The sequence below is a fragment of the Copadichromis virginalis genome, linkage group LG3, assembly GCF_057382275.1.
Source record: "Copadichromis virginalis isolate Kocher_CV1m ecotype Utaka linkage group LG3, C_Virginalis_male_GT1.1, whole genome shotgun sequence".
Lineage (NCBI taxonomy): Eukaryota > Metazoa > Chordata > Actinopteri > Cichliformes > Cichlidae > Copadichromis > Copadichromis virginalis.
The window spans coordinates 50,872,096-50,890,133 of NC_140620.1; the positions used below are offsets into that span (position 1 = coordinate 50,872,096).

An 18,038-nucleotide genomic window follows, 5' to 3' on the forward strand; every position below is an offset into this window, starting at 1 on the left:
AATACACAACCACATCACATAAACACGGATGAAGAAGACGCACAAGGATAATGTTCAATTCCTAGCAATCAATTAGGAAAATTGGCAACCCTGTTGTGCTGCTTCACCGGGGGTCCTGATTTCACAGCCAGCCTCCGTCACGACTGCGTCAGCACTGATGAGCTCAGCCTTACCGTAGGGGAGGGGGGAGGGGGGGCTGGGGAACAGCGAAGAGAAGGGAAGAGTGAGAGTGAGAGAGAGAGTGAGAGAGAGAGAAGAAACGGGGTGTTGCCGCCTCAGAGACACACTCACGCATCACGGAGTAACAGCAGCAGGCTGAGAACAGAGCATCCCCCATACTTCTCTCTGGGAAATCCTGTTTGTTTTTTAATTATTGAAGCATTACAAAGACTTTTGTATTATTAATAAAATCTGAGAAAAACCGCACGAGCATAGCATCAGAGGAGCGGCTACTACAGAAAGCAGCGCCGAAGCTGAAGCGTTGAAGCAGACGGACATTGTTCAGCACCTTGGATAGCGACCATGGCTCCAATGGTGGAGGATGGAGCTCAGCTCGGTGAGTCCAAATCCTGCTCAAAACTTCACGGATATCGTTTTCATCGAGAAAACCCCACCGTGGATGTCTAAGCTGCCGCGTGACTCATCCTAAAATTGTTAGCTAGCACTGGCTGGAAGTGGCCAGAAGCTAATTTATGGATTTCAAATTTAGCTGACTTTCTAAATGTCGGCTTCTTCTTTTTTTCTTTTTCTTCTTCGTTGTTTGCTATTTTTGTAGGGCGTGTAACTAGTGTAAAGTGAATGGCTCGCGCAGTGTGTCGTAAAACAACGTGTTTGGGTGGACTTCATTCCTCCATTTTGCAGCTGGCCAAAGGGCGACAGCTAATTATCAGGAAAGGGTGGAGCTCATTATTCAGTGCGATATTAATGGGTGCAATAATGAAGTCACTATTTTTGCATTCTAGGTGTTACTACAACGCAGGTAAAGCCAGGAAAGCACCTGTTTCTTTTCTTTATTTTCCTCTCGGTTCAGCTGCTACCTCACTGCCCTCCCGTTGCCTCATCCATCTGTCTGTTGTTGCTGCCTTGAAAGCCATCCCACCCAGGGATGCTACTGGGCTGAAATATTCATGAAAAAAGCAGAGAAAACAATATGTATAAGTGCTGTGATCTAAAAGTGAAGTGAACTGCTTACTCGTGGATAAAGTGAATTTCGTTGTATTTTCAGATTATTACACAGTTGCCAGAGCAAAATCAGCCTACAATATTAAGAAACTATATGAATGGAAATCTCTGCAATATTATTAGATCACCCCAATCCCATAGAAGAAGATTACATATTAATTATTTAGGGTTAAGTGAGAAGGGAACTATATATTCTTATTGCTTGCTGTGTGTTAACAGAACACATTTGCTATACAATAACCCCAGCACAAAGGCTGTCTTAGGAAAGTGTGAATTAGTGATACTGTACTGATTCTCAAATTATCAAAAGCAGAGCCGTGATTGTGTTGACAATATGAAAAGGCAGATTTTAAAGATAAGTATCAGAGTGATTGATTACCACAACCACCACCTTGCCACTTCCACCTCTTCCTTCTTTTTATGGGCTGATCTGAGTGCTTTTCCACTATGTCGCCTGCTTAATTGCAGGAAATGGTATGCATTTTCTTCTGCGAGGCAACCCTTTTAAATCTGGTAGCATGACAAGGCAGCTTGATTGATGGTGAGTCACAGCTCAGCACTGCAAAACAAAGAACTGAAGCATTCACTTGTAAATATCTCTGTCTCCGGCAATACCATAAAAGGAAAACTGACAGGAAATAGGTCCCTAAATATGCCTTAGTAATCCCAATAGTAGTGACCATCATCCTTGATGAGTATGACTAAAGATATCTGCGTTATTAAGTACTGTTTCTAAATCAGGACCACCCAGCTGGTTGAAATAAGGATTTGCCCAAACCACATGTATTAAATTCTCACTGCAAATATTTGAATCTTCAACATTTCTGCCTGTTTCCTTGTAATAGTGTACACTGATCTTTATAATGCTTTTGTGACAATGATTGGATCTGAGTTTAGCTGTTTTTATAAAGCTGCTATGGAGAGATCGCCTTGTCACAAAAGACGTTGTGTAGTTTTCCCATAAGTTCATTATTTTTCCACCTGTTTCCTGTTCATAAAGAGTAACCATGTTTGGATTCTGAAAACAGTGATGCCGAGATTTGATCAGAGTTGAACAGATTGCGTTGTTCTCCCTCTGAGTCAAGGCTGCAGCTGCATTAGTCAGAATCACAAAATGGACTCACTTGCCTCGGTGTAACAATAAAATCTGTGAGATAGAAATTGTTTTACAGTTGCTGCTTAGTTTGTTAAGTTTTTATTTTTAATTTTACTTTGCTGAATTATTTTTCTCCATCTGTCCACCCACACCCCCGCTGTCCTTCCCTTCATTCTTTCCTCCCCCACAGTGGCAGTGCCAGTAGGTGTTGCTGTGGTGAGTGTCTTCGGCCTCGTATTCACTGTGTCAGCCTTTGCGTGGATCTGTTGCCAGCGTAAAAACACCAAGTCCCAGAAGACACCTCCGTACAAGTTTGTGCACATGCTCAAAGGAGTCGACATTTACCCAGAGAGCCTCAGTGGCAAGAAAAAGTTTGCTGCGCCTCCCACCACAGCAGCTAACGACACCAGTAAAACAGATGTCAATGGAAACTGCCACACCGCGCCACCAGTGAATGCAGCTGCCACAGACAAACTGGCATCAAGCCCAAATGGCTCCAGGCCAACTCTCCATCTGGACCTGGAGAAACGGGATCTGAATGGCAACTTTACCACTAAACCATTTCATCACCACCAGAAGCTGCGGAGCTCCCCAGATCTGGAGCTGCCTTCTCCCCATGCAGGGTTCACCCAGCCTGGTGTGATGGACCGCCGTGACCTGCCTTCACCATCCAGTACTCTCTCCAGCCAAGCACCCACCCCGGCTGTGGACAGGCCCCAGGGGGAAGACAAGGAGGCTGGACTAGGGACCCTCCACTTTTCCCTTGAATACCAGGAAGAGAGGAAGGCATTCATTGTTCATATCAAGGTACTGTATATGTTTAAGATTATTTTTAAAACATTTAAAGTAATACTTATTTTTAATACATACAGTCTTAAATACTTGATTGTTTTCACTTTTCTAGGAAGCCCATGGTCTGACTCCAACTGACGAGCAGTCGCTGACCTCTGACCCTTACATCAAGCTGACCCTACTGCCGGAAAAAAAGCACAGGGTGAAGACCAGAGTCTTGCGAAAAACTCTAGACCCCACTTTTGATGAGACCTTCAGCTTCTACGGCATCTCACTTGCTCGTGTGTCAGAGTTGGCCCTTCACTTCATGGTGCTGAGCTTTGACCGGTTCTCTCGTGATGAAGTCATCGGCGAGACCCTTGTTCCCTTGTCTGGGATCGACTTGTCCGAGGGGCGTGTCCTCATGAGCCGAGAGATAATCAAGAAAAATGTCAAGGTAAGATTTGGAACAAATGTTTGAAGCCTTAGTGTTGTATTTCATGTATAAAGTCATTCAGTGAGCTCAATTTTAATTCTACAACTGCTCTGATAGTGACTCAGCTTTTTTTCATCACACCATCTCTGTCTACACCACCACTCCCTAAAAGCATTACAGCAGAACAGCTTAGTCAAATTCAGCAAAGTAAGCTGATTACTTCCACTGTTACCATATTAATCAATGAATAATCTTAAAAGTCATTTAAATACTAAAATATAATAATATGTAAATCATTCAAATGCAAGCCCACCATTTTATCGATTCCAAATTCTCTTAATAAAAATGATTAATCTCATTCCGTGTGTGTGATCTCTATCTTCGATGGAAGTTTTAAATTAACATTTCATTGGTATATACCAGAGGAATAACTATCATAACAGCCTCTAGTTGGTTTAGAAATGATTTTAATATCATGTGAAACCAGAGGAGAAAGCAGAGAGGGTATATATCTGTGGAGAGAGAGATGAGATCTGTTACAGGAATATGGATTTGCAAGTTGACACTGAGCTGCTTTGGATACAAGGATGCTTTTGGTATTTATTGTTTACGTTTTTCATCAGCTTTTTTAGGGTTCGTTATTTTCTTACGTCATTTCATCTGCTCATTGCATTTAACAGCTGGAACTGCTTTACATGACATCCTCCCTACATACCTTTCCTTTAGTGCATCACACAGTTAAAACGGTAATGGCAACCTGTGAACCAGGCTATCATGGCGACATTTCCCATTCCACGAAGGTCAGACGATAACAACACTACATCATTATAGATCTGTGGGCAGGCGGTCCAGGCTTGCTGTTCCTGGCATCTGTGAGGACCACAAACATGCAGAAGTAATGTTTATAAGTGTCATTTAATGTATTGAGTACTTTGACACCCATGAGTACATTATGTCTTCATTTCCTCTAAATGCATTAGCCTAAATGATTCCTGGTTTGGCTAAATTAAATAAAAGTAAAAGGATATCCTTGTGCTTATCATTGGTCTGTGGTATAGTATAGAGCACCACTCTATAGACTGGTATTAAATGGTATGGCCATGCATGAGCATCTCTCATTGTGTAATTATAGACGTGTGAGGTGATATTGTGCTCTTCTAAAATGGAAGCTCTTTCCCTGTGTGGTAGTTGTGGATATGTTCATGCATATTTGTAGTTTCTCAAAAGGAATATGAGCTACGTGTAATGTCTTTAATGGTCTCTGGTACCATATCGTACTCTAGGGAAGTGCTAGGAAATGGAAGTCTGTGAAGTATAAAGGTTTTATCCCATCTCCACTCGTCTCTCTTCAAGAGGATAAGATTTCTTATCTCTCTTCTCTTCACCCCATGCTGAGACAAACTGTATTTCATCAATTCCATTTCTCATCTGGGTCCCAGAGGAGAGAAATCTCGCAAAGCTTTATAGTAAGGGGGAATAAGAACCTGTGAAATCAGCTAAAAATTAGTTTTTGAATTCATGAAATTGCTTTGCAGGTTATTTCTGGCTTCTTTTGCTGAAGAAAATCCTTAATCTCTTTCATTTATTTGCTATGCCGCAGCTGAACTTGTCAGAATGAGAAACATTTCATATGCAAATAAAAGGGCGGAGAACGCAGCTTGTTGGTCTTGTAACATGGATTTACAGTGCACAAAGGGACAATAATTAAACAGAACCATTTTCTCCACATCAGCATGAGACACGCATGCAGTTGTTTCTTAAAAGTTGCAGCCCATGCCTTACAGGGTGGTGGCTCTCTTTGTCTGTGTGACATAGATTTTGTCTCACTGCTTTGTGTAGTTTTGTGTATGTGTGACCACCCAGTAGTTTAAAGAATCAATACACCAGAAAATAAGAGACACAGGCATCACCAACATGCTTTCGCTCTGGAAGTACAGAAACAATAAATACATTAATACACAAATAAACAAACTAATTAGACTAAAAATAACAGGCAATCCTTTTGGATTTAGACCTGAACATCAGGTCATTGCTAGAAGTTGTCTGTGTGCTACTTCTCGTTGCTGTGGCAACCATGAGACTGCGAGCCTCTAAGGTGCGATCGCAACCATCTGAGGTGCCGACTCTCACGGGGCGCGGGCATGGATGTGTATGTGCATGAGCAAACTGTGACAGCAGCAACAAATTGTAGAGAAGATCGGGAGCTTCTCAGTGACACATTTTGTGTGTGTTAAATATGAAAATCTACCACATAAGCAGGTGATGATTATTTAGCCGGCAGTGTCTCAAGCTGTCAGGACTGGCACCATTTGCTGCACGGGAAGCAGCAGCAGCACCACAAACTGTTTTGTAGCTCGTAATTTTGTAGGTTATTCATTATTTAATAACTACCACGCCCTATTGTGTTAATTCTTTTAATACATACTAAGTGGATCCATTCTTCTGATTAATTTAACCTACTTAAATGTATTAACTTGAGAACCGAATAACAACTTTACAAATGTCTGCTTATTAAGTAGAATTGGAAAACATGAAAGGACAGGCTGGATTTAGGGTTTCTTTAGTGTAAGTTTCACTTACAAATGTTTGCTCTGTTTGCTCTGCCGATTTTTGCTTTTTTTTTTTAAACTTTATCCATTCTTCTCTTCTCCACAGAAATCTTCAGGTCGTGGTGAGTTATTGCTGTCCCTGTGTTACCAGTCCACCACCAACACTCTGACTGTAGTTGTTCTCAAAGCTCGCCACCTCCCCAAGACTGAAAACAATGGACCTACAGGTACACGGGCTTTTAACTGAACCAGTTTAATATGCAAACCATGTCCATATAACTGCAGGCTTGAATGTATTTCTTCTTCATAACGGTAAAGGGATGAAACCAAAATCATTTTGCTCTTCCTGCTGTGCATCCCAGACTGCTTTAGATGCTGTGATAGTTGCACTAATGGCACCGCCACCGCACCAAAGTAATCTGATCAGGATGTGATAGAGCACTTTAGTGACAAGCACACACACACACATACACACACAGTGTTTACACAGCCAGCCTCTTTTGTCCTCATCACTAACATCCATCATTTCCGCTCTATTGATTGCTGTATTGATCTGGTTTAGAAATAATGTGCCACTCTGCAGCTGCCGCAGGCATGGATAGTCGCTGTGGCTTTTCTTGCTCAACTCTTATCGTTCTTCTCCTCCAGATCCATATGTCAAGGTGAACATGTATCATGGAAAGAAACGCGTGTGCAAGAAGAAAACCCATGTGAAGAAAAGCTCGCCTAACCCGGTGTTTAATGAGCTCTTTGTCTTCGATCTACCCTCCGAAGAGGGCCTGAGGGACACCAGCGTGGAGCTACTGCTGATGGACTCAGACATGGGCAACTCACGCTGCCCCAACACCGTCATTGGGCGCCTTGTGCTGGGCACATCGGCGGCAGGTACTCCCGGGGAGCACTGGAGGGAGATCTGCGACCACCCGCGTCGCCAGATCGCCAAGTGGCATGTCATGTCAGAGGATTAGAAAATTGGGGTGTTGGTGGCTCCTGTCATCCATATCTGATCTGGTTCAACCACGAGAGGGACGGAAGGAGGATGGGTGGGATCCAACATCCTGCTTGCCAGTAACCAGTGGACTTAAAATGAGGGCGGGTTGAATAAGGGGGGAGTGGACTTTGATGTGTGTAGGAGGGGTTCATTTCAAGTGATGTCATCATTCAATCGTTCATTCATTCAATCACCTATCTTTGAAGTATTTGGGGTTCAGTGGGAGGACAGGGGCATGACAAAAGGAACCCCAAAGCTTTAAACGATTCCAAAGACTGTCACTGAAAATCACCTGGAAACATGCAGCATCATCTACATGCAAGCAACCAATTGTCACTGTAGCCGTGTGCAGTGCAGAATGTCTTTAATGTTGCTATTACTCTTCTTCTTTTCCTCTTCTTCTTCTTCTTCTCTTTCTTCAGCTCTTCCTCCTATAAATAGTAACCTATATTCCATCATATGAAAACCAGAATGAACCACATCTGACACAGCTGTAAAAAAGTGGATTATTATTAAAGTTTATTTTATAATGACAATGTTTTCATCATAAAGATGTAGACTGTTTTTATTTATCTTTTTTTTATTTGCACTCTTGGTTTGTTGAACATGTTTTGTAAGTATAAGTGGTATTTCATATATCATTTTCTTAAGTGCAAGAAAGCCTAAATTAGGTGGTTGGAGAATAGATTGGAACTGACTGTCTGCATCGGGGACAGTAATGTGGATGCATTTACACACGTGTGAGAGGGTGCGCGTCTTTCGAATAAAGTGTCCTGACACCACTGTGTGAGTTTGTGTGTGTGTTTGTGTGTTAAAGAGATGGGAGCCGCATAATATTTACGTTGTGTTTTGTCCCCTTTACTGTGAGCACAAAGACGGCTGAAATGTAAATGTATGTACTTATAAAATATGGCAAGTTCTGAGAAAGAAAACGAGTTTGATTTTTTTTTCTTTTTTATTTAACTGTCAGTGTGTTATTAAAAATACATTAACACCACTTCTATAAAGGATTTCAAGGGTTGAGTCTGATGCAAGAAACTAAGGTAACAAAGTTAAACATTCTTATTATTTTCCTGGCAACAGCCACCATCTCCACAGAAAATCTGTCTAAGCTAAAAGCTTCTTTAAAATTATACTACTACATTACACAGTCTGTGCACAGATGTGCGCATCACCTGCCCCACCTCTAGGGATGACATCATTCGGCTCAATTCCAAATCTGATGATGTAATAACTGCTGAGTGGCTAAGTGCTTGGGGATGAAGTCATCATGTCTGAATTTAATATCAGCTAAGTGGTTCAACAAGAGGACAGCTGCCTCAGCATGCTACTCCCCTCTTTTTCCCTTCCTTTCATAAAATTATAAATTCAACTGCAAATCTAAGTCTTTAAAACTGTTATTCCTCTATTTCTCCTCCCATCCTGTAGTCTGTAGTCTTGCACTGAGTTGCATCAGTGTCTGTTGGTCTGTCCCCTTGCACTTCTTCTTCAGTGCTTCTAACACTGTAGCTGGTTCCTATTGTAAACACCTGTCTGTCATTATTTAAGAACTCAAGGTTATTTTGTGCAAGATACCGAATCCATGCTATCCTCGTATTCTCAGCTTTTCTAGCTATACAGTTACAATTAAGAAGGTGATTGGCTGATGCTATATATATGTGTGTGTGTGTGTGTGTGTGTGTGTGTGTGTGTGTGTGTGTGTGTGTGTGTGTGTGTGTGTGTGTGTGTGTGTGTGTGTGTATTAATAATATGATTAATATTATACCTTGCTACATGGTACAACTCATCCAAGAAGTCTTGCCTCACTTTCCAGTGTTTTAGTTTTAATTAGGACTAATCAGCTACTAGCCAGTATTTTAGTATCTCAGCTAGTATGTTTATCTATGCATTGCATAGTTTGTCAATGCAGGTAGTTAGCCAAGATTGTCCACATTAGTTGCTAACTTCAGTAATTTCATATAACTAAGGTAACTTTTGGGTCCAAAAACAAACAAACATGGTGGTAGCAACACATGGACACTGAAGATTCAAAATGCGTAATCCAGTAGCAACCGTGGCTTCATAACTTTGACTTCAACCAAAGGAAGAAGCAGATAGATGGCCACAGGAGGTTGAGACAGGAGTCAGGCCACCTGACTGCTGCAGAGTGATGTGTGGAAAGTGATCACATAAGACCATTCTGACATATGACTAAAAGAAGTGATCGGGGGAAGAGATGAGTATACGGCTAAAGTTAGTTTAGGAGTGTGTGAGATGAGTTTATGAATAGCTGACGTGTGTGGGTTTGCAGACAGCTGCCTGGGTGTGTATATTTGAGTGTCAAGAAGACAAAGTAGTGCAGTGAAGAGGCGGAAACATTGAATGACTGAGATATGATTTCTGCAGGAGAATAGACAAGAGAACTTGAACAATGACTTGAACTTGTGAAGGACAGAAAAAGCAGTTCTCAGAGAAAAAACTTTTATAATCCACTGAAGAAAGGAAGAAATTCCAACCAGATTAGTTGTCTATAAATTATAAAGTTTAAATTGTAGCATTTTTATAAAATACTGTGAAGTGATAAGAAAAAAATTAATCTTGTAAATAACTGAATTTTCAGCTTAAACAAAAACACCAATAACACACGTCTCATTTCATGTTCTTCATTTTTGTTTCATTTCCATTGTATTTCTGAAGTCAATCTTTCTTTCTTTTTCCTTTTATCATAATTACAGACAAGCAATTACATTATAAATTGCAAAAACATTACCAACACTTTATTATTCTACATGCAGTAATCCATATTAAGCATTGTAACAAATATACCTTTCCCACCCTTGTTTTGCTCCTCCAATAAAAAAGTATCAAAATACTCTTTCATTATGTCAACAAAGCAGCTCATATAAGACATTTTAACTGTTATGATTTGTTTATTTATGTCCCAAACTATCCAGCTAGTCTGCATCAGATCAGACATTTAATCTCATGCAACATTTCACTTCAAGGTTGCTCTATTGTGATGACAGCAGAGGAGAGATGGCAGACGTGGCTGACACTGTAGAGAGGGAGCTTATTTATATAACCTGTTATCAGTGAGGTAGCTTTACCTGAGGTAGAGAGAGACGAGAGAGTACAAAACATATGATGGTGAAACTTCAAAGCAGAGACTACAGTCTTACATAACATCCTAGTCAAAGTATTTCTTGAACTAACGTAACGTTAATAATTGCTGTTGAGACATTCATTCTCACACCCAGAGAGGAAGGAGCTGTTGTTACTGCAAGAGAAAAAATGTAGATACAAGATAGCAGAATTATCACTACTGCACTTAAAAAGGTAGGATTTGATACTTTTTAAATATTCCAGCTAGGTTGCTGTAGAGACCACTGTGGTTTACACCTCATTGTTCTTATTGGTCTCTATCCATCATTCTGTTATGAGATACAATATTTCTGTGTGGCAGAAATAAATAACCCCAGAGCCACTGTGTCATCTCTACCACCCCATAATAAAAACAAGTAGAGGAACAAAAACCCAACACTCAGGTACCTCTGACAGAGGTGAATCTTTTTTCATCAGTCACGGCTTTTTCCCTCAAAAATATGATTATGAATTATTACTTCATCCCGAGTCTTTTGTTTTTCAGCTTCAGAAAGTTTGTTGCTTTTTTGTGAAGTGATCAAAAGGAAACTTTGTTCATCCTTCCATTTCGTCAGTCACAACTACATAATATAGTTAAGATGTAGATGATATCCAATAGATGGATGACTTATCATCTCCCTACACTGTGTCTCAAGCTTCATAAGAGGACAGAATAATAAATCACGTCTTGATGCGTAGGGAGTCAGCATAAGCGCAACGCGTACTGTATTACATATTGTGATATCAACTGATGTTTGAGATTTTCAGCATAAACTGATGCAGAAAAGTTTCAAAGGTGCATTAAAATTGACCTAACTACAGTCAATAACCTGTCTAATCCTCAAATCCCCATTGCTTCATGTGTTCCCCGCAGAGCTAAGATGAAACCCATCCATTAGATTAAGAGCAGGGATTCTCTAAAGGAACAGTTCAGCGCAAAAGTAACTTTGTTGTCATCTTTTCATGTGTATAATAATAGCACATTATCTTTTGTGATGCTAACATTGATGCTAGACTAGACAGTGGTAATGATATTCGGTATTAGACCCATTAGAAGGAGTATCTTTATAAATATCACACTTGTTGTTGTGTTCCTAATTGTGATATCATTGTGTCTGATCAATGACCTTTTTCAAAAGGTGACTGGACAGGTTGCCTGGAGAGAGGCAATCTCCATCCACTCATCCATGATCTTCTGTTTATCCAAAGCCAGGTTCTTGCTGGCAGTAGGCTAAATAGGATATTCCAGACATCCTTTCCCAGTTACTCTTGGGGGAGGTAATCCTGTCTCCAAGCAATCACAGTCCAAATCAAACTGACTGCAATCCTTTAAGACAGATTGGTAAATATCTGCAAATAACTGTGATCTAATTCAAATGCAGGCAGTTCCATTTAATCGAAGCCTGAACACAACGTGTCTGTCATGCACCTCTTTGTAGTTGTAGACTGGAGTCAAATGATTACCAGGTTATTCGTGTTCTAGTTACATTCCTATACAAAAGCAAGGTTGCCAAGTGCCTATGTCATTTTGCAGTTGAATCGCCATCTTGCAGCAACTATGTCTCAATATCATAGTGAATGTGAATTTCTGTTTATATCCAAGGCAGCAGATTCACAATTTTCACTGATTTATCATAGTCGGTTGCTGTATATTTACAAATAGATTGCATCTAATTGTCAATTGTCTTTCAACTGCAAACTGGTGGCAGTCTGAACGCAAACAGACTGCATCTTATTTCTATTATAATCTTGATACACCAAAGTATTTCGAAGATAGCAACTGATAGAAAAGCAAATGCAAGCTCACTTCCCACCATTGCATGAGTTTTGGTTGCCTTCTCCAAACGCTGTTTTTCTCTAGTGTGACTGTAGCATAAAGGCTAACAAAGGTCAGTTGCACCACATCCCCTTCACCACAGTTACCTACAGATTTATGTTTAGGTCTTTCTCCTTATGGGCCTTTGCTTAATGCATGGTTTGGTTTGGGCTTAGGCATAGCTTTATTCTTTGCTAATCCAATTAGCTTCTGATTGATCCCAGTCTATACAAACTACATACTATTTAGTTGTGGTACTATAGGATAAAAGTTCAGCCGTGTTAACTTTAGTAATAAGGATTAACTTTTACTGTTTATCTCTGTGCTCAGCTTGTGTTAAGGTTCATGCAGTCTGAGTCATGACCGTGTTTATACTATACTCCAGAGCCTTTCTAATCTTTCAGCATGTTCCTCTTTCAAATTACCTGTCTGTGTGGAGAAATCTGTCCCTGGTGCACCGTGGGATGGAGGGGATGAGTCATTGTGCAAACGACTTTCAGTCATGCAGACATCAACAATTAAACATGTTTCACTGAGACTCTTAGGTTTGTCCTGCAGGTGCTGCTTGCATACCAGAATTTATCCCAGACAATTTTAGTGCATATTCCAGACAACCGAATCATCAACTATAGACTGATAAAAAAGAAAGCTGATCATCCACATCAGACCTGATATTTGTGTCACAACACATATAAACAAACAGACACTAATTACCTCATTAAAATGGGGAATAGAGATTGGCTATAAGTCAGGCTGTGAGAGCTAAAAGGAATGATGCCATTAGAGAGGAAAGGCTTGGCATTGGTTAATGGGAATAAACAATAACTTTCTGGGAGTAGAACATGTGGCAAACTCAGTGCCTTCCTAATTAAAGGTCAGTTTTAGACTCTTTAGACATTTTTGTTGTTGCTAGTAACATTTAATTAGTTAGTTTGATGACCCATGAATGAAAGTGCTTCGTTTGAATATACCAATTAATTTGTGATGGGCACTATTCTTTGGAAGGCTGAAAGGCTGCAGGCTTTAATTTCAAGCAGCAGGCAGTCTCACTGATTAACAACTATGGAAGGAGGAATTAATCAGCTGATTTTGTGTTTGGTTAGAATGCATGCTGGTAACTTCAGGTCCATTGTCTTACCCAAGGACATTTTTACATGAGAAGGTGCTGGGGAACAAACTGACAACCCAGGAATTAGTAAACAAGCGTCACCTGAGCCATAACTACTGTGACCAATGGATCAAACGTATGGCTGCTGTCAGTCTTTTAGACATTTATTTGTTAGCATGCACTAATTATGCAAGTCCATATAAATCGATACAAAATGTTGAACAATCTGAGGGAAATAGCCTGGTAAGACTTCATATAAATGATGCAAAGGCAAGCCAGCAGGTACCTTTCTCTGTGGGAACATGAACAGTGCCAAAGCCTACCATGAACTCTGTCATCACTTTCCCATAAAAATACAGACAGACATGGCACGTACAATTTCAAGACTCCCTAAAATCAGGCCCACGATGTTGGCCTAAAATAGATTACAGTACAAAATAGTCAACAGCCTCAATTCACATACATTTGTAGCGCTGTGTAAAACTTTTAAGTATTTAATTTTTTAAGTATCGTAGGTCACTATAGGAAAAGTCATAATTTAAGATGGAAGGAATGATCTTTATGTTTTATTGTTTTAAATTACCTAAATCAACATTTACTTAGTGTCTCAGTATATGATAAATTCATGTTAGCATTAGCTCATCATTTCTGTCCTTTCTTCCAATAATGACCATGTGTATTTTCAAAAGACCAAAAGGTCAAACTCAAGCTTTACCAAAGTGTGGTGTGTTTTTATAGCTTTATTTTTAAACAGAACTGGCAGGGAATACAGTGCAGTAATGTGCTTGACCTATAGCACTCCCTCAATAAAAAAACAATCCAGACAAAACACAGAGTGCTGAAGGTTAGAGTTTATTAACTGTAGCCTTCACCATTCGAACCAATCAAAACTACGCCAGGGGCATTACAACCAAAGAATTATCAAATAAAGGATCCATGCGCGTTACCATGGCAACAGAATGAAGGCCACACGTTCTCTCTGTGAGAAAAACAACCAGCTCCTGTTAGGTCTGAGAGACCCAGCCTGTAAAGCTAAGACCACCTGGGGGCTGGAGAACGTGTCACTGTGTCTCTGTATGATTCACAGACACAAACAAGAGGTTAAAAACAGGTTCGCTGATCTCTTGCCTTGACATTACCTTTGCTGTCATGGCAACAGAGCGCTGTAGTGCTTCCAAGGCGGAGACCATGGAGAGGATAACAAATGGGGGATGATATTTTGGAAGAGACGGAGGAGGAATTTTTAGCAGGAGGCAGGAGATTAGTGAAACTGTTGACGGTTACTTGCAGTTCAAATTTGACCCATTTTGACATTTTACAACAGTGGAAAAAACAAACAAACAAAAAAAGCCCTAAATGTCATCCTTTTTGCTGAAGTTGGAAGACTTTCTTTTCAAATGACCCAAAATACACAACTATTAAAATATTATAAGTAATTGTTGTTGAGGTGTAATGGATTTTTGTACAGTGAGACTGATCCTGATCACTTTTAAAGCTTATCTCTTAATACTGATTTTAAATCAATTAGTGTGGGTCAAGTCAAGGAAAATGAGGGATTTAAATAATCTTGAAACTTTGAAACGGTACATGTCATGTGTTTATTTTTGTAGGACAGTCGTGATAGAGTTCGAGAGGGAGATTGACAGTGCCATGACCACCTTTGCCTATATTCATGCAAAGACAGGCACTAGCTAGTCGCTGAATTAGTAAAAGCTTCATTTGCATTTTCATGTTTTATGTTTCAGGTGTTATATAATTAGTAAATGTACAATAAGATTATTGCGATAATTTCTTTGCTATGATGACTTTTTAAGATATAAAAGATAATGTTTGATGGTTGTTGGATATATAAAGTTCAAAATCCTAAAATGTTCTTTCCATTTTAAGTTTCAATAAAATGCAATTAAAATCATTATGGCTGTTATGTTTTTATGTCTTAGGGAAAACAGGACATGATATTGTTTGATAGTAGACATTTGTCTCTGAAAATGACTGTAAAACCTACAAAATAAAACACTGCTCCTGCTCTCATCCATTTATTAATGTCAGAGAACCTGTTTAGGCACCAAAATAGTTCAAAATAGTTCAAAATAAGGAACAGATACCTAAGACGGAAGTATCGGCCAAAATTGATGCAGCTCACACTGTGAAGGTGTGGTATATGAACAGCACTAAGGGTTAAACAGAGGTGGGAAGGAAAGGCTGAGACATTACAGCTTTGCTCAGTCATGCTGGCGAGAAAGGAGAGGGAATGGAAAAGAGCCAGAGTGAGATAATGGGCATGAAAAGAAAAGGCTGGCATGACTGCACTGATAAGTGAAGGTTCACAGTTCATAAAGTCTATTCCTTGTTTTCACAGAAGAACGGAGAATATATGTTGAGGTGTGAAAGAAAGTCAAATATGTATGTCCAGTGGAACTGCAGGCAGAGTATGTGGGAGGTTTATTGAAGGAAAATAGAATGAGAAACACAAATGAAAGGATTAAACAACAACATTCCAGCATTCCCCTGGGTTCAATTTATGACCCTGCTGATCTATGACTGCAGAGACCCAGGAGACGGAGACAAAGAGAAAGAAAGGTGAGTAGTCACAACTGCGTCTTCTACTGTTCACAAAACAAAAGCTCGGGGAGCAGGAAGGTCTTTATGGCGAGGGAATTCTGATGGACCGAATGCTATAAGTGCAAGATGCAATAGCTGCAACACATGGCAGTTTAACATGTATGACTTTATATAGTTATGCAGCTCCACAGTATTCTACAAGTAGTCTAAAAAGGTGCAAAACACAGAATTTTAGCTTGAGGATGAGCAAACTCTAGATTTGTTTCAGAAATAATGATCAATTCTGTGCATCAAGTATGAATGCTTCTTTAAAACAAATAGTGTACTTTCTACACTGCACTGCACAGCTGATGTTTTTTTTCTAGACCTCTTGCCTCAGGCTACATTCTTGTTTCATTTTGGGAGTTAGGAAAGTTATCTTCATGCTTAGATCTCACAGCACTCCCCGAGTCTGGTCTGATTTTACTGTACTATCAAGGAGTTTGAGACAAGTAATAAAGATGAAATATAATTTTGGGCTAATCATTTGTCTACTCTACTGCATATGATACATTCAACATTACAACAGTAAATCCTGCTATGTAGGATCATAGCACTGCTCAGTTAGAATGGATTGTAGAAAATCCATACAATGCCTGATGATGTGTGAAGAAATGTGTGAATGCACTCAGTAGTAGCTGTTGAATTATTCAGAATAAGCTATTGTAGACATTCATCTCTGAGCAAAAATGAAAAGCCAAATTTGTTTTGTGGATTAAATCTCCAGTCTGCCACTCCATCATTTTTATCACCTTGTATTTCCACAGTCGCTGACAGAGACAGAGGAAAGGTGCGGCTGATGGTCTGCAGAGAAGCGGGCAGAGGAAGATTACAAGAGCAACCAGACAGTGAGAGTACTGGAGTGATGGGAATTTCATGTGTTGCTAACCTGGACTTCACCAGTATGTCTCCTAACAGGGATCAACAGCTGAACTGTATTCTCAGATACATATTGATGCAGATGCATTATGCATGTGTCATATCGCAAATATATGTAAATTGCAATCGGCATTTGTGGAATTTATTTTCGGGTGTTCTTACAATCATTTACTTTGAGACAGTGACTCATGCATTTGAAGAAGCATGTTCATAAAGGAGGAGAATTTTCAAATGTGGTAAAATGATCATTTGCTAAATCAAACCAAGTAGATTTGGTGCCTAAAAAAAAGTCAAACAATACAAAATACAAAAAGTAGAATACAAATCCACTGACTCAAACAGAAGCCTGCTGAGTAAAAGTCTAGTGACAGCTGGCCTCCATTAATCTAAATGCCTTTTTAATTGTGTGGAATCGTGCTTGTGGAGAAAGAAAATGTGTTTCTTTGTTACTCAGTTTTTGTAAGAACCTAATTGATCCCAGAGGAAAACATCCTTTTGATTTTCCCATCCCACTTCCTACACCTCCTTCCTCTTCTTCTTTGTATTTCTCTCATTCAGCCACTTTCTGTGAAATTCCTTTTTAAAAACAGATAAAATCTCTCCACTTGCTCGTTGCTTTTTCTTTCAGATGCTACTCTTGTTATGCTCTTTTTGTACATTCCCTGTGGCCAGCAGTGGCTTGCCATGAAGAGTTATCACTCACTCAGTCCCATCTACACACAGACACACACACACCCTTGATCCCTGCTCCCTATTTCTCATGAACGTAGTCTTCTGCCATGTTGTTAAACTGCAGAGCTCAAATATCCTCACTCACTCCAACTTCCACCCTTTGTCATTTTTTTCATCATATTTTTCCGTCTGACTTGATCTGATCCACACACACTCACATCTGCACACATCATCTCAAGATAGATGAAGAAACAAGTACAACATATCTTTTTTTCTAAATTAATAATTACAATTTTTAATATGCAATAGCCGATTACACTCTTAGATGCCACAACATGAATGCAGTGCATAAAGGGGAATTCATTTTGACCTCCCTTAGCCCTTTTTCATGAGCCAGCGTTCTTCAAATGGGATGCTCCGGTCCAAACAGCCAGTGGAGCTTTTTGAGAGCACAGCCGGAGTTATGATGATCATATTCGGGACATCCACCCTCACTGACATCAAACAGGTTCAAGATTAGAAAAAAAAACCCTGTTTGAAACAAAGAGAGTAATCTGAGCTTGGATTACTTGCACATACATTAACCTCATAGTTTGAAACTTTTGCCGTGTTTAATTTGAGTAGTTTGATGAAAGGCATAATAACCTTCAACTCCTCACTGACTGTACAATTACAGTGCTGCAAATAAGACGGATAATCTGCCTTCTTTCAGTTAACTAGATGGAGCGTATTTCCTTGTGATTTTCACGTTGTCTGTAATGAACTGCCTTTAGAGAACAAATTAAACTGACTGGATGAAACGATTAAATATTCTTTC

The 18,038-nt window shown here is 39.8% G+C and overlaps 1 protein-coding gene across 1 annotated transcript; it reads left to right on the forward strand.

Moving 5' to 3' along the window:
* Positions 1 to 229: 229 nt before the first annotated feature.
* Positions 230 to 7,960, forward strand: syt4 (synaptotagmin IV). Its single transcript, XM_085451578.1, has 5 exons — positions 230 to 556; positions 2,469 to 3,085; positions 3,183 to 3,506; positions 6,141 to 6,261; positions 6,683 to 7,960. The coding sequence occupies exons 1-5, from the start codon at positions 523 to 525 to the stop codon at positions 7,000 to 7,002; spliced, it is 1,416 nt and encodes a 471-aa protein (XP_085307704.1). The 5' UTR covers positions 230 to 522; the 3' UTR covers positions 7,003 to 7,960.
* Positions 7,961 to 18,038: the final 10,078 nt, after the last annotated feature.

Excerpts from the sequence above, each read along its gene's own strand:
- syt4 (XM_085451578.1), top strand. The coding sequence starts at position 523 with ATGGCTCCAATGGTGGAGGATGGAGCTCAGCTCG. Across the intron at positions 557-2,468 it reads GGAGGATGGAGCTCAGCTCG|TGGCAGTGCCAGTAGGTGTT; the intron begins GTGAGTCCAAAT and ends CCTCCCCCACAG. Across the intron at positions 6,262-6,682 it reads TGAAAACAATGGACCTACAG|ATCCATATGTCAAGGTGAAC; the intron begins GTACACGGGCTT and ends CTTCTCCTCCAG.